Below are 16,710 nucleotides of genomic sequence, written 5' to 3'. Positions count from 1 at the left end.
TACTTCTTGCTGGTGCATATTTTCATTCCAACACTAAAAATCAGACCGAACCATATTAAAAATTATATATCCCATCTATTTTTTTCTTTACATTTATTTTTTGATATACAGTAACATACCTACTTGAGTATTTTAATTTTATTTTTTAGGCCAAAAGACTTATTCTCAACAAAAGTTTAGTGTAAATTTAAATTTATATTTATTTAAAAAAATAATTTTATTTTATTTAAAAATAATAATTTTATTTCTGATAGTATAAATAAAATTTAACAAATATATAAATATTTAGATTTTTAAATATTAGGTGGAAATAAGCCTTTTGGCCTATATTTTAATACACTAATGCTCATTATAAATACTGATAAAATTAGCCCTTTTAATTTTCCTACATCTCCAAACTGTTGACCTGGCAGGGAAATGCAATAAAACCAGAAAAAATAAATAACAAAATTCAAAAGCCAGATAGAGGCGCGGAGATTTGCATTTGCGAACTGAGTTGATAAAGTTCTGCAAAGAGCAGTGCCGCCGATTAGGTTTCTCCAATCATCTCATACTCATTCTGTTATCGATTATTTTCAATAATAATAACGACAATTTGTTTGATTATATCTTAAAAGTGAACAAAACATGGCCTGATTGCAGAGAAGATGAAGAAGCCGAATCGTCGATCAAAGCAAACAAATGTCTTTGATTCATCATCATCACAATCTTCATCAACCGTTGATGATATAGTGCGTGAGCTGGAACATGAAAACAGCATGCTGAAGGTTCACTGTTTTGTTTGCTTTTTGAGCTTCTATATATTTTTATTTAATTTAGAATCTGTTTGGATGCTGAGAAAATGTCCATAAGTAAAGAAGATTTTTATTGATCTGATCATATTGTCATTGTCATGTTTTTCTTTGTACTAATTTCTTCGACTCTGTTCGGCTGATTGGAACTATAAAAAATGAATTGGAGATAATATTAAAAATGTGGAAACTGACATGAAAATTAGCTTGGTGGAAATATGGATCTTATACCAGTAAGATTTATGGAAAATAATTGTAGAAAGCAAAGTTTGCGTATGGAATTATAAGTGCTGATGGATGATATTTGCAAAGATATGTTGATACCATGTTTTGATAGTGTGTAGTTTCATTTCAGTTATAGACATTTTTAAAGCTAGCAATCCTTCTTAATCTTCAAAAATTTCTATTCTTTCCCTCTTTTGGTAGTAATGAAACTAGGGGGATAATATTTTCTTACTACCTGGCAGAGGGAGATTGAGGAAGTGAGATACAAACTGGCCAACATTTCTTCTTCTCCTGATGCCATTGTTCAAAAGCTCAACGAGGTGCATCTTCAAAAGACGACTGCCCTAGAAGAGCAGGTGAATTCAGATTCCCCTGAGAAGGGCATGTTATACAGTAATGCTGTTGGTCTATATATAATGCTGTCATTGTTTTTAAAGTTGCTATAAACTAAAAGCGAAGTCTGATCTTTCAACACAGAAACCCACAAGTGATGAGGCAGCACAAAATATTCAGGATGAGATTCAGAGGTTAAGGGCTCAAAAGGTGGCTTCTTCTGTATATAAATGATTCCCACATATATACTACAGTGTACAAAATTCTTTTTGGTTTGCAATTGGTGCAATTTTGTTGTATTCAGGTTCAACTTCAGTGCAAGCTCAAGCTAGAGTCTGTTCAGTTCAGGCTGTCTCGGTCTTCAATGCAGAAGGAAATTCTTCAGGTATGAGTTTCTGTGATTAACTATCTTTTTATTTTTATGTTGATTTTTGGTTGTTTATGTTATTTTCTCTCAATTTCATGCATAGATTGGAGCTATGGAATTATTATAAATGCTTCACTTTAATGCATATTTTTTTATTCTTAGAATTCACAATGTTGAATCCTTGTAATACATTGTTTATAATAAAAATGTAATATGGAGCAAGAAAATTCTGATGCCTATTGTCATGTCTTGTCCAAGTCCAAGACCGTATGTGACCCGATCCGTTGATCAAAAGGCTTGATCTGTACTTGGACTAGAAGTATCAAAGAATATGCCAAAAAATCTTTCTAGAAGCTTGTGGATGTCCCATCAACAAAAGAGGAAAATAGAGCTGTCCTAAAACCCAAAGAGGCTAGTAAAATTTGTATTAGGAGTCCTACTTTGTAAGGGAAATCTAGCAGTCCATCTAAAGAAATGCGTATAGATCTAGACTGTCGGATCCACTTGTAGACTTGTATAGATAGCATTGATGTAATACACAGGGTTTTCTCTCTCCATTGTGTTCTTCCTTTGTTCTTCGTGTTCTTGAGTTTTGATGGATACTTACACTCAATGACCCTGTTTCAGCTTATGGACTGATTCACCCTGGGAACTCTTCATTCTTCAAACAATCTGCTCTTGCTCAATATCCACACAACACACACACAAACATAAGAAACAGAGCACCAAAGAAATGATTGAATAATGCCAACTAATATTAATGGAATTTCAGTCTACAAATGTCTCAAGTTCACCATTGCAAAGGTATACTGAAAGCTAAACAGATTGCATGGCATTTGAGAAGTCAACACTCCCCTTCTCCACTCTTTTTTTCTAAAATCTCCCTTGATTCTCATTTTCCATACTTTTTTCACAGCATAACCACCATCTCCTTTCATGATATGCCATGTCTCCCTACTTATCTTTGTGGTCCTGCCCTTGAGTGTGAGCCATCTGTACCAGCCCTATTTCTGCCAACTGTAGCCTCCAGGTTCTCAGTTTGCAATTGTTTTCCTTCCACCCTTGACCCCCTTTGTTCCAGCCTTCTCCTATTATGGGACACATAAACATTGGACCTAGCAAGTTTCCATCATGTTCTTCCCTTTTTTTTCATTTTCTTGAGTTTCATTGAGAGTTGTGGGCTTCACAAGACTTAACTAGTGATCAATCTCATGTTTGTGCACTAAGGCTGCATGATTCAAATCAGGTCGTGACACTATTTAGTGGCATTCCTTAACCAGTCTGTTCTTCTCTTTTTAAATTTTATTATCTGTATCAATTATTTCTAAGCAGTTTTTGTTGTTACTGCAGACATATTGGCATATAATGATAGGTGACAAATGTTTAGGTTTTGACACAAATGATAAAAATGGATTTAGCACATTGACTTTTTGCCTGTTGCATTATACTTGGAAAATATTGACATAATTATGCTCTTTATTTTGTTAAAAGATTCCTTTTATTCTTGTTCTCTCAGTAAAATTATACAACTACCATATGAAGGATAACTATTTTGAGAAAGTATTTTTGGCTTTAGTTTTTCATCCTTATTTCTCTGAAGATTATATCAGCTTTTCTCTATAATTCTTAAAAGACTAACAGAACTAATGAGGCTGAGATGGAAACCAAAATCGACAGCAACAATTTTTGACCTAGCATTGTATAAATGGTATCTATATCAACCATGCCCATCCTTATATGCAGTGATATCCCTTTAGAGTTTAAGTGGCTGGTCAATGGATGTATTTTCTATTTCCCATGTATATTTGATTTTTTGGACCCTGCAAATGTTACAATTAGTTTAGCACTTGTCTTGGTATCTAGTAGTAATTTTGTAATGTGCTGAGTGTTTCACGGTTAATGGGTGAAGCCTGTAGAGTAGTGTCAATTAGATGCTACTATCAATCCCTTGAACTGGTCACTTTTCAGCAATAGGCAAATCTAAGCCAGTAAAATGATAGGTTTATTAATGGTCTTAGTCATTGGAAATGTTTGTTATGCCGAGATGTTAAACATTTTTAATATTTTATTTCCCTGTCAACAGCTGAAGAAAGAGAACAGAAGAATTAAGTATGAGATGCATCTTCTATCAGCTATAAACCAGAGGCAGAAGTTGGTTAGTCAATATTCTCTGTGCTATGTTATCTGTTGTTGTCTCACTAGTTTTCCTTTTTTTTCATTCACATATTTGTCCTGTAGGAGCTCAAAATGAAATACTGATGTATTTTCTTATGCCAGGATACTTTTGATAATTTTCTTTTCACCTTTTTTCTTTTTGTCAGGTTCTGCAGAGGAAGACTAGAGAAGTTTTCATGACAACAAAGCGACTAAAAGAGCTATTAGAATTTCGAAAGGATTTGAAATGCAGAACTGCTGGTTTGGAGGCTTAAACTTTCATCATGTTCATGTTGTTATACATTATCATGATAGACTTATATTTTCTTTTATATGTATTTTAGGCGCTAGAGCTGGCAATCATTCTCAACATCAGGTATGCATAACACATCTTGCAGTTGTACATTTGTGAATAGACAATAAGATTTAGTTTTGTGCATTGCACATTTTTGCATGCTTGTGATGGGAATTGTGATGAATTTTGTGCATATTCATTGTTTGTTGGTGGATATCACTTCTTTTTCAAATTGTCAATCAATATTTATCAACCTTTTTTCATTGTTAAGTTTTTAGTTTTGGGAATAAATCTGTTTTTGCTATGGTTTGATCTAGGGACTGAAATACTCAGAGATGAATAAGACTTGTAACAACTTAAGGATGTTGGTTTCCTCTGTCATTGCTGTGACAGGAACCAAGTTTGCAATGATCATTAAATTTCTGTATTGTAACCATTTGAAATAATCTTATATAATACTGTGCAATTTTCTTAAAATTGAAAAATCAACGTTCTTTCTTTTACATTTTCACTAAAATTTAATCTTTTTTTTAAAGAAATTATTACTGTTTGTTTTGGGGAAGGTGATTGTGTTCCAAATCTTTAGGATAGAAACTATCATAAAATGCTTTCAATTTTATTTATAGATAAGGTAATTCTGATGGTTTCTACATTTATTTCTGTAATGGGATGCACTGTTGCAGAGTATTGACCAAGAGCTTGATGTGACAGTACAAATTCAGGAAGTGTGTTCTCAATATGAACAAGAAATGGAAGAGTGAGTACTTGTTGTTCTTTTGTATTTTTAAATCACCGTGAAATGGGAGAGTGAGTCCTAGTTATTCTTGTATATATTGAATCATCCTAATTCTTTATTTGTTTGGTTCGCTTGGCGACACTGCTGAAGCTTGAGTCATCAGCCTTCAAATTTTCCTTCTGTGCCATGAAATGGCTTTAATCTTGACTTATTGAATTAATCTCCCTTTCAGTTTCTTATTATTATTACATTCATTGGAGATAGTGATAAACTCCATTAGATTTTTGAGTGATTTCTCTTCAACAGCAGTTTCAGAGAGATTTTTTTGATTACCGAGAGTGGTACATGCCATAAAATACTTTTTATTCTAGTAGTATTCATGGCAGACGTTGCTCTTTTTTCATTTTTGTTTACAATCTTTGACTCAGGCATGTTCTTTCTCAAATATCAAGAATCAACCAGCATTTACTGCCTGGTACCTGTTCCAGTTTTTCCAACAAGAATTTGTGTGTGTAGTCTTTCTACTCTGACCCCATAACCGGTTTCTTTTCTCAAGGGTTACATGGATACTAAACATTACACGGATATAATTTTTGCTGAATAGTTTTCCTTTAATATTTTTAGAATTCAAAAGACAATTATGTAAATCTTTTGAAAAAGAATTTGCTAGTGCCAATATAGTGTGATTATGTTTCTGAAATTTATCTGTTCAGAAATGTAAAATTTGTGGCTTTGAAGTCACATAAACTTAAGTATGCCTGAATATCCATATTTCACGTGCATAAGAATGTCCAATAGGATATTGGATGCCCTTCATTCCTATAAATATGTTTGCCTACTTTTCTTGTTTAAGGCAGATTTAGCTGAAAGAAATATCCCATACATGTGCGCATAATCAATGTTGGATGCACTTATCATGGTAGTTATGAATTCTTTGCATGAACTTTAAATATGAAGGTTAATCTATGTTGAATCCATCAAAATTTTGGCTTCAAAATACTTTATGCTTGTTCATTTCAAATTTGAATATCAATTTTGGTTAGGATGGCTGAGGTAATTGAGAAACTCAAGTTAGAAGCAGAGACACTGAAGGATGAAAATTCTAGGTGAGTTTTGCTGCAGATTTTTCCTGAAATTAGGACTGCTACTTGTTCACAGTATAATGTGGTCGCCAATGCTTGAAAACCAAATTTGATGTTTTTGCTTCTTTTAGGTGCCTGTTGGAGGAGAATGAAGATGAACTCAGAGTGAAGGACTCAGAGTTACAAGACCTTAAAGAAGAAGTAGCTAGACTGAGTAGTTTAGTTAGCCAATTGTCTACACCGAAGGCAGAAGTAATTCATCAGAAGTCTCAGGTTGGTTCATTTGGTTGTTCTGTTGTGTCTTTGTTAAGGACCCAGCCAATATTAAGCCAAAAACCAATGGAATCCACACAATAAGCCAACACATAAATAAAACCAACCAACAGAAATATAAAAGCAAAAATGCAGAATACCCAAAAAAGAATACAGAAAGGGACCTACCCTGCTCTTGTTTAGCATTTGAGAGGCTATATTCTTTCCTCTTCGGCTGACTTTTGAGAGGCCAACTCTCTCCCTCAATCAGCCGAAGACTGTCCAAACGAAACTCAGTTTCCTCCCCCTTCTCTCCTTCCTCAATCTTTTATGCTTGTTCATTTCATAACTGTCTATGTATGCTTTTGCCATGTTCCACGTTTTCTTACTTCTCTCCTTCCTCGGTGCCACTCTCATTCTTTCTATGTTACCGTGTTTTCATGAGTGCCTACATTCCTATGTTTTTAGAACAGCCCAACATTGTCCATGCTTTCATAAATGCCCTTGTGGCTACCTGTGCTCCCTATTCTCTGCTCCTGTGAGTCGCCTAAATCCTTGGCTCTAACAGTCTTGATGTTGAGAAAACAATATGCTTTTCTGTCTGGAGCCTGAATAGCACAAATCTGCTAGAGACTCATATATAAAAATACTTAACTTTTTTCAATTATGTTATCTGGGACAATCAGGTACAGTCTTCCGCTTCCACTGGAAGTGGTATTGATATATTGGACACGGACACATCTCATTTGGAGTCTTCTGAGGGTGTTATAGCTCCAAAACCAGTGTCAGGAGTGTGCTGCTCCTGTAGCAAAAAATCTTTATGCAAGACCTCCAAATGTGGATGCCGTGCTGCTGGAGGCAGTTGTGGAACTTCTTGTGGCTGTGCAGCCTCCAAGTGCAGCAATAGAGGAGCAGTGATAAACGAAATTGAGAAGAGCAGTGTTTTGGCTTCTCAAGATGCAATGCTGTTTCAGAATACCCTTATTGAGAAACCTTCAGAGATGAAAGATGATTGTGGCCCAAAAAAGCAGGCTCTAAAAGAGATTGGGAACATTCCGGTACTGCTTCAAACTCATTTTAGTTTTTTCCTCTCCACGCAATTAATGTTGCAAAGTTGGGCACTTCCAATGCCTTGAAATTCAATGCAACAATTATTCATTGCTCGTTTAACAGTTAATTTAAATTCCTGCAGATAAAACCAATTTCTCGAAAATCTGTACAGAGAAAGAAGGGTAAAAAACCAGTAATAGAACCTGATAGCGCAGATATGCCTTGTTCACTTTCAGAAAACACTGAGAGTCAAAGAAAGGCGGGGAAAATTGTGTAGGCCCTATGAACTTATGAGAATCATGTGCCTGTGATATCTAAGAATCAATGAAGGAAGCATTCTGGATGAATTTGGTGTACTGGAGGGGACGGCTACCATGGAGTCTGGCGAGACTGTTGGATGGTTAGTTATTCTTGTTCTGTGAAGCCAAAATCCCTGCAGTTTTTGAGATGTATACCGCCACCTTCCTCTGCTAAAATTTCTGGAGAACCCAACTGATATCTCTTATTAAATCTTGACAGACGTAAAATGTGTTTGTGTCAAATGAGTATGTTTGAAATTGCCCTTCAATTGACGGAGAAAGTTTCACCTGAAAGTTCCATTTGTCATAAACGTATACTCATACTAAATTTTATTAAATATAATGATTATTTATACTAAATAATATTTTAAATAATTTATCTTTAAAAGAAATTATTTTATTTTGATAATAAAACATTATTCAAACTAAATAGCCTTAAATTCCTTCCAAGCCACAACCCAGCCCGAGCAAAACATTTGACATTGACGAAATATAAGTTCTTTTAGTAGCTGAGATATAAAAAGTTTTTTTACTAGCATGAGCAAAACAAAAGAGATGGACTCGGTGAACTTCTCAACAGCATTGGTTACGCTCTCTTCAAATCTTCCACCCCATAACTTGTCCTCCTTGGACGCACTGCACTCATATTGCACAATAAAAGCTTCTGTTTTGGCTTGCCTCTGTTTGTGAAAGCGAGTGAGACTCCTACTTTTAGCATAATTTGGTTAAGTAAATTAACTGATGGTGAAGACAAGAGTTGGGTTTGTGAAGAAGCAGAGACAAGAGGCTCCATCTACACGCCGGAGACGGCTACAAAGAATGCAGTGGTTTGCTAGTTTTTTTCCCGATTCGGGCCAGATCGTATGCAGTGCCAAAGAATAGTGTCATTTGTTTTTCTCCTTTTTAAAGCAGAGGAAGGCTTGGGCTTTGTAGGCCAAGATCAATTATTTTTTGTTTTGATAAATTTAATTTTATTAAAATTATTAGATAAATATTATACTTTCTATATGCTTTCATATTTTATTTGAGTAATATTATTTATACTTATTTATATATACTTATTTATATATTTAAAATAAGTATATATTTATATATATCATTACGTGATTGAATATTATTTTACTTTTAATTCAAAATCATTTAATTACATAATAACATGTATGCATATTTGTATACTTAAAATAAGTATACAAAATTTTATTAATTTTATATTATATTTTTGTTTTAACATTGAATCTTATATAAAACCCTAAAGTTAATTAATTAAAATAACTTATTTAGTAGGGTTTTAAAATTGAATAACACTATGTGCACAACTTTTATATACAAATAATAATGTATCACTATGTGATTAAATATTATTTTATTTTTAATTTTTAACTGTTTAATCATGTAATAACATGTTATTATTTATTTATAAAATTATATACATAACACTATTTTTTAAAAATTGTTCAATAATTTAAAGATTAAACTAACATAGATGGAAGATGCTAGATTGACAAAAATGTCTCTCTCATATATATATATATATATATATATATATAAAAATTTGTAGTCCATTGTCTGATTTTTTCAAAATTTTAACTGAGTTTCTTTTGCATTTCCAGTAATAAAATCTAACTGAGATTCAACCACATTCCATTTCCCAACCCTACAGGGTACTGGGTTTCATTGTACAAGGTATATTTTTTGAGTAGGTAGATATTGACATTGTAACTTGATTGAGACATTCAAGTCTATGGTATGGAGGCATAATGATGATGACATGGTCAAGCTAGTGGCCCTTCAAGTTGCATTATTGGGTGCAAAGTGCAAACAATCAAACTGCTATTGATTTTGACATCATTCAATTTGCTCATAACCTTCTATGATTGAATGAATGCCATCGGGGTGATTCGGTGTGGTATATGACTGTGACATCACTTATGTCCATTATTAATTATAATTTTTAATTAAATTTATTCTTTTCATTGACCGAGTATTCTTGACTTTATGTACGCGGATTTAGATATACGGGCGATGGACAACCTAAAAGGTTGGATGGAGTTGAATTTAGTAAAATAGAAGTTAACCAATCATATTTCACATTTTGAGATAGATATATTGTTCAAAGAGTTTGTTGTAAGTTAGTTAATACCTTTGATTGTTTCTATTTAGGGTTTAGAGTTTTTATGACTGAGTTTATTAAATATATTCTCAGAAGGATATAATTGTTGTTTTAGTTTCAACTCAATGGGAGTAGATAACAAACAAATATTGTTGCATTGAGGACATAACTATTGTATTGGTTTCGATTCTATGGAAAAGCATGACAAATTGATTTTGTTGTATTATGGAGCTTTTGATTGAGTCATTACCATCGCTTGATGTCATAATATCTCTATCGATAGAACATGAGTAATGGGAGAACACTTCACGTTTGAATGATCATTCATTGTTTGAAGGGTTGTTTGACGAAGAACAACTAGAGACATTGTGTTCAACTTTATGTACTTTTGTCTATCTAAATCCACATAGAAATTGTAACATTTTGGTACAATAACTCATTCCATTATTAACATATTGTTCATTTTAAATACAATATTTGTCACAATTTTACTTCTATGCTTGGTAATCAAAAATCTGTTTTGACAACTCAGACACCCAATATCTATTAAATCAATATACTTTTATTATTTTAAAATAATATAAAATATCTATATATATTTAATATTTCTCTCATACTTTACCAATACACGATTTTTCAAAGAGTGTTATCGAAATAATGGATTAATAAGTGAAAGTAAGTTTGATATTTCTTTGAGGGTATTAATTATATTAGAAAATCTTGTTGACATAAGAGTAGTAATTACCTTGTAAGCATGATAATCGAAATTTATAGCTATTAGTTCAGTGAAAGTGTACGTTTTAATATCTTTTTACCTTGGTAAAACTTTATTGATATTATTCAATATTTATTATTTTTTAATTAATTAAAAAAAGTTAAATTATTGCATTCTTCAAATAAACATAAAAGTAATTAATTTTCAGTATTTAGTAAGGAAAAAACATGTAGACCTAAAGAAGACATTCAATCGCAACTTAAGCTCGTTTTACCAAAATACAGAACAATATGAAACTAACAAAGGCAAAGGCTAGAAATAACGCCCAAAGGCCACTCCTCTTGAGATCCTATCCATGACCTACAAAAAGAGGGCTCAAGACGAGATCAAAGGGAAAACAAGACTCATCGAACCAAAAACCAATACATTTGCTATTTAATACCAAATAAATAGATGAGAAGAAAATGAGAATGGAGAATAAATGTATAACAAGAAGGTCCAATAAGATAGGCAAAGACAAGACAAACCCTTTGAAGCCATTAACCAAACCAAATGCGTAGTACTCATTAGATTTTTGTATGCATTGCTTTAAGGCAAAGCCACCGCCTGACTTAATTGACTTCAAATTTATATACAGTTTAAATGCATGCATTTGCCATCGTCATTGCAATTGCTTGCCTGTTTCTACCGGGATTCCTCTATTTCCTTTTTTTTATTGCCACGCGTTTTCCAGGCAAATTCTAAACACTTTCCTCACCTCTTCAATGTTTTCTCATTTAAACTTCCACATCTAAGAAACTTCATTCATAGGAAAAATTGAATTTTTATCATTGTTATCAGCGTATGTATAATTCGGTTTAAACTATAAAATCAAATTAAACTATTTAAAAATTACAATTTTATTTGATTTGATTTGTAAAATAGTTTGATTTGAATTAATAAATTTTTAAAAAATAGTTTTAGTTTAGATGATTTTCAAATCAAATTAAACAGTAAACCGTAATATATATATAAAATTATATATGAAATATTTTTAATAAGTAATTTTATTAAATAATATATATTTAAAAAATAATAATTATTCTGATTATAATCTAAATTAAATTAAATTATTTTTTAATTAAATTTAAAAAAATTTTCAAACTGCATTCAAGTAGGCTGTGTATAACCTAACTGTTGTATAAATTAACATGGATGACATGACTCTTGCATGGGATGGGAAGCTGACGTGTGCCTGTCGCAACAGAACCAATAATTGAGTCTGGTTGTTGACTGGGTCTCAGTCATTCTTATATTTATATATTTTAGGAAACGAGCTGCTTTTATCTAAACCCACCACAAATAATTATTCATATGTGCAAAGTTTGTGTGTTACATTAAAATCCATCCTGTATGGTCCTTGTCACGTAAAAATTTATATGGCATCTGCCAACTCACCTCTTCAAATGGCCTCTACATATGGCTAATTCTGTAAGTGATAAGATTAGGTGGATGAATCAGAGCCTGCCATTTGTCATTTTCTTGCGTCATAAAATTATTATTTTTTGTAAATAAAAAAACTTATATATCAGCCCCGTGTTTTCTCCAAGGACGGCAACACAACATCAAGCCCTTGGAAGACAAATCTTACAGGATAGCAACCAAAACGACACAGCTTTGGGATTTTAATAATTTAATAATATTTTAAAGTAAATTATTATAAATATTATTATTTAAATTTAGCTCAATTTAAATACAAATCCATCTGATAAAAAATACCTACTCCGAAGTAGTGGCAATGGGTTTTATTGTGTCGCGTCAAGTTGCTTGGACAAGTTTAACACGCAAATCTATGGTCAATCCCGGCGCCACGTCATCACAGACACCGCGGGCACCTCAAATCTGACCTGGCATTCTTAGTCCACAGATCAGTTTTATTCACCTGCACCCGCTTCCAGCACCACACAATTTTACTTACAAAACTATCCTCAAAATTTTTGCTTAAATGCCACATTTACCCCAATTTTGTTGTGGTGTGTTACGAAACTACATGGATTTGAGTGTAGAGGATTAAAAACAATATGTTATTTGTTTAGTTTCTTTCACTCTTCTCCAACATCAGTTTTTTAACAGGATTCTATCTCTTGTTCTTCCAAGTGAAGAGAGAGAGAGATATCCTTTGATTCAATTACAGTGATTAATCTTGTAAGTTTTTGGGTTTGCAACGGACTTTGTCCAAGTGAAATTTTCTTTTTGTTTTTGGTTCTGGGATTGTAATTTGTTGTTGGGTGTGCTTTGAATCTTCGTTTAACATTCCAAGTTTAAGCTACAAGGCAAGCTTTCTTTTTGGTATTTCCTCCTTCTGTTGTGACTTTTCAAAGGCGGTTAATTGGTTTTAAGAAGCGTTTTTGTCAACGAAGAAATATGAAAAAACTTCAACTTTCTTTGTCATTTTAAATGTGTGATTAATTTATTGTTTGATTTATCATGTATTATGAAGATATAAAGTAAAACTGAAATTAGAAACTAAAACATGGGTTTTGATTTTCTTTTTGATGGGTACTTGTAGCGAAGAGTTCTGGGTTCGAAGGTTTGTTGTTAATAAATGAGTTGAATTCGAATATGCTTAATTCAATTGTGGTTAATTTCGTATTTTGTTTGATTAGTTACAATTTTTGATTGATCTATTTTTGGTAAATCCGCGTTTTGTTGTTTTGTTAGAAATTTTCACTCCACTAAGCTAAATATTTTTTGAGACAAATAAGATAAGATACTCTTGGGGTTGTCTTAATTCACTGTATAAGTATACATACAGGTGAACATGAGTTGTAATTCGAAGTATACCTCTCTGTTTGGTAGCCAGAAAAAAAATTGATTTTGAATGATAATTTTTCTCTCTAAAAATAAGTTACATTGATTATGCTGAAGAGTTGTTTTAATAGTTTGCTGAGATGATTGTATGGGTTTTTTTGGTTCAACTACTGCAAAGGAATTGTAAGGTTTTGAATTTTTTTTTCTCTCTTCATTTTATTTTATCTAGTATTGTATAGCTATGTAATCCGTATTAACTTCTGCTGTATGTGACTCCTGTAAAAGGAGGGGTTAACATCATATTAGTTGTTCACCTCATTTCCTCCTTAAATTGATTTTGTTTGTCTACATTTGTTTCTGTTGCTTACCATGTATATTGGTTAATTCTTGAATCAGGTTGGCAAAACAACGGCCATTTTTGGTTAACTTTATGGCTTTGGCATTTACTCATCTTTCATGGTGGTTATGGAGTGGAAAGCATCAGGAGCCTAGAATCTCAAATGATTCTTCTTTAAATTCTTCTCCAGATTCGGGTTTGTGGGAGTCAGATAATCTGAAGTTTCCCTTAGTTAGGAGGGCTAACATGGCCTCTTCATCTAGGAGGTTAAAAAGAAAATGGCAAAGCCGAGAACAGAGGAAAATTGACCGGGAATATGATGTTGTTCTTGTGCCATCTGATGGTGGATGTGTTTCGGTGTCTGAGTCTGATGATTCAGATTACTCAATTGGATGGTTGGAGCCTCATGGACCTGGATTTCAGAGTGATGATGATGTGGACAATAGTTTTGCTGTGCTGGTTCCATGCTATGGGAATGTTCAGGATAACGTGGTGGAGGATACAAACAAAAATATTTTGGGTGCTATTGTTGACATCCCCGATAGCTACTTTGCTGGTAAGAGTTATTTCTGCACTATTTATGTTGTTTGTAGTCTTCTGATTATCAGATTGTTGGAGCATTAGCTTTTTACCCTTGTCTGCTTTGTTATGTTAAAACCACGCTCTGAATTCTGATTTCTCTTGGACGGTTCATCATATAGTCAACAAACGTGTTGCTTATTGTTTGTGAAAATGGTAATTACTGAAACATTTGAAAGTTAGATCCAGCTTGTAGAGTTATTGGAATTGCAATTGCAATTTTCTCTGTATACATAGTATTAACTTACCTTTAAATATCACATAATGATTATGAAAGTGCCTTCCTTTGTTCATCTATGATTTGCTTGGTAGGGAAACATTGTGCACTGGCAGTGATATGTAGTCATAAATAGGTAGAACACAAATTACCCAGCATGAAGGTTTGGACTAGACAGATTTTCTGAACTTGAATGACCATTTGTGGACAATATATTTGAGCGTGGGTTTATTTGAATCGCATAATATCCAAAATATGAACTTCCAAAAATATTGAAGTTCCTGGAATTGTGTTGTTGAACTGTGGAAATAATCTACAAGTTGACATGCCCTAGATTGTCCTAGGAACATTGTTTGGGGTTGGGGTGGGGGGGGTGTGCGCGGTGGGGTGGTGTGGGTGGGAGAGGAGGGTGGGGTGTGGGGAAAAGACCCTGCTCCATATTTTAATCTAAGATTTTTGTATCACATTTTTCCTTTTCCTTTTTGCATTGAATGTTGTTGCTATAAATTTCATTTCCAAAGACAAAGATACATTCTGCTCGAGTAAAATGTTACTTTTATTTTAAACAGAAGCACTATTTTCATAGCGCTCTTTCCTCTTCCACCAAAAAGTAGATATTAGCTCTCCCCCATTGATATTGTTCTTAATTACTCAACTTTGGAGTTGTAAGGTCCTATAACCTGTTACTCTCTGAGAGAACCTTGAGATTGTTCTGTTACTGAGCAATGTGCTGGAGTGTCAACCTTGAAAGAACCAACATTAGTTAACTTTTGGTACTACCTTTTTTAATATTTATTTGGGCAATTAGTAGGAGAACGAACATGCATTGCTTATTGTTTCATTAATTATTTAATTTATTCTTTGTTCAACATATATTTCTCTGAGTAAACTTGTCTTATGCATAATTTTTCTTTCTACATGGCGGAATCTAACATTGAATTGTTGGTGGGATGGTTTATATTTGTTAAATTATGTTCCATTGCCCCATTTTGTCTCATATTAGATAGTTTATCAGATATGATGGACTATTATCATAGCATAGCTAACCTATTCCCATTAAACTACCATTTTGCAGTTTGCCCTGCAATAGTTTTGGTTTCTTTTTCTTTTTCTCTAACCTTGATCTTGTGATATTATCTCATACTCAGCATTTTGATCATCACATTATTAGACTGAATGGAGAACTATAGCCAATAAGAAATAAGGACTACATTTTTTTTTATTTCAAATTTTTGGTGCTTTATCTCTTAGCTTCTTTCTGTTATATCTCCTACTACTAATGTAATTTATTACATATATATTTGGAACAAATAGATAAATAAAGCTTTTGATTGGTTGTCTAAAGCAAATATATCTGTTTTCTTCATTTAACCATGAAATGAACTATTGATACTACGTTCTCTGCATTTTTCTCAAATGTGCAGAGAGCAAGAAGCATATGGAACAATGGCTCTCTTCCCTCCAGAACAGCTGACATCGCTGAGTACTGATGCTTGCGCATAAATCTATATTATCCCAGTTCTGTGGCTGCTGCCTAATCTTCTGGCAGGACATGTTCTATTGTTTTAAAAAATGGATAAATAATGTACAAAGATATAATAGAAACATTCCCCCCTTAAAAAACAAAAAAAAAAATGCTAGTCAGCCTGAGCATATTGTAACCGGTTGAAGAGGGTTGCTGTCTCTTGGTTTGGAGCTAATAAGTATTTGGTGAGGAGAAATGGTGATGACTGAAGCACTAATGGTGGTCTCAGTAGCAGAAGTAACACTCAATTTTGCTTCTTCTGTCAAATATATTGTGAGAAGCTTATGAGTACCCAGAATCAAGGAGGTTAATGTGTAGTGTATGTATTCTCGGTAGACAAAAAAAAAAAAAAAAAAAAAAACTGAGAAAAAGAAAAAGAGAGAGGAAAGTATGGTCTGAATGCTTGTGATTTTAATTCTTTAATGTAAACATAGTTGTAAATATGGAAGGTGTTTAATGCTCCATCTTCCTATTGTAAATAACTGATGGTATTATGTAAATATATGAACTTTATAAAACTCTCTCTTCCTCTCTCTCTCTCTCTCTCCCAAAAATGCTATTTATTTGTGATTGCTCTTTAGAGTTGATGGCAAAGTTCGCAAGTACACGAAATTGTTCAAGTAATAGAGTAGTGAGTTAAGAATTGTTTCCACGAGGATTATTTATTAAATACCAAAATTGTCTTACCCCTGTTATTATTTAAAATAACAAGAATTAAATAATTATAAATAAATCAATATAAATATGGTATAAGGTATTTTGATTTTACTTCGGCCAATTCTATTTAAATTATTTCATTGACAATCTTATTTTAATTATTCACATTATAGTTAAACCGCCCTAGTTTCATTAA

The 16,710-nt window shown here is 32.9% G+C and overlaps 2 protein-coding genes across 5 annotated transcripts; both read left to right on the top strand.

Moving 5' to 3' along the window:
- Positions 1–380: 380 nt before the first annotated feature.
- LOC123228829 (kinesin-like protein KIN-4C) lies at positions 381–7,878 on the top strand. Of its 2 annotated transcripts, none has more exons than XM_044654291.1 (13): positions 381–533; positions 643–767; positions 1,259–1,372; positions 1,494–1,559; positions 1,654–1,734; positions 3,800–3,871; positions 4,038–4,131; positions 4,215–4,246; positions 4,849–4,922; positions 5,945–6,007; positions 6,115–6,256; positions 6,922–7,293; positions 7,428–7,878. In XM_044654291.1, the coding sequence occupies exons 2-13, from the start codon at positions 648–650 to the stop codon at positions 7,560–7,562; spliced, it is 1,365 nt and encodes a 454-aa protein (XP_044510226.1). In that variant the 5' UTR covers positions 381–533; positions 643–647; the 3' UTR covers positions 7,563–7,878. The 2 variants fall into 2 exon arrangements, with proteins under 2 accessions (XP_044510226.1, XP_044510225.1); XM_044654290.1 differs by having other exon boundaries at positions 393–533; positions 618–767.
- A 4,567-nt stretch (positions 7,879–12,445) lies between these two features.
- On the top strand, positions 12,446–16,375 carry LOC123229915. Of its 3 annotated transcripts, none has more exons than XM_044655955.1 (3): positions 12,446–12,593; positions 13,596–14,092; positions 15,757–16,375. In XM_044655955.1, exons 2-3 carry the CDS (start codon positions 13,630–13,632, stop codon positions 15,804–15,806), a joined length of 513 nt encoding a protein of 170 aa, XP_044511890.1. In that variant the 5' UTR covers positions 12,446–12,593; positions 13,596–13,629; the 3' UTR covers positions 15,807–16,375. The 3 variants fall into 3 exon arrangements, with proteins under 3 accessions (XP_044511890.1, XP_044511889.1, XP_044511888.1); XM_044655954.1 differs by having other exon boundaries at positions 12,499–12,737; XM_044655953.1 differs by having other exon boundaries at positions 12,500–12,721.
- Positions 16,376–16,710: the final 335 nt, after the last annotated feature.

Source organism: Mangifera indica, chromosome 11 (genome assembly GCF_011075055.1).
Source record: "Mangifera indica cultivar Alphonso chromosome 11, CATAS_Mindica_2.1, whole genome shotgun sequence".
Classification (NCBI taxonomy): Eukaryota; Viridiplantae; Streptophyta; class Magnoliopsida; order Sapindales; family Anacardiaceae; genus Mangifera; species Mangifera indica.
Note: the sequence above shows the minus strand (reverse complement) of the source record. Positions and strands in the feature narration are given on the sequence as shown.

Coding starts and splice junctions, on each gene's coding strand:
- LOC123229915 (XM_044655955.1), top strand. CDS start 13,630: ATGGCTTTGGCATTTACTCATCTTTCATGGTGGTTATGGAGTGGAAAG. Junction 14,093..15,756: donor CCCCGATAGCTACTTTGCTG/GTAAGAGTTATT, acceptor TCAAATGTGCAG/AGAGCAAGAAGCATATGGAA.
- LOC123228829 (XM_044654291.1), top strand. CDS start 648: ATGAAGAAGCCGAATCGTCGATCAAAGCAAACAAATGTCTTTGATTCA. Junction 6,257..6,921: donor TAATTCATCAGAAGTCTCAG/GTTGGTTCATTT, acceptor TGGGACAATCAG/GTACAGTCTTCCGCTTCCAC. Junction 7,294..7,427: donor AAGAGATTGGGAACATTCCG/GTACTGCTTCAA, acceptor AAATTCCTGCAG/ATAAAACCAATTTCTCGAAA.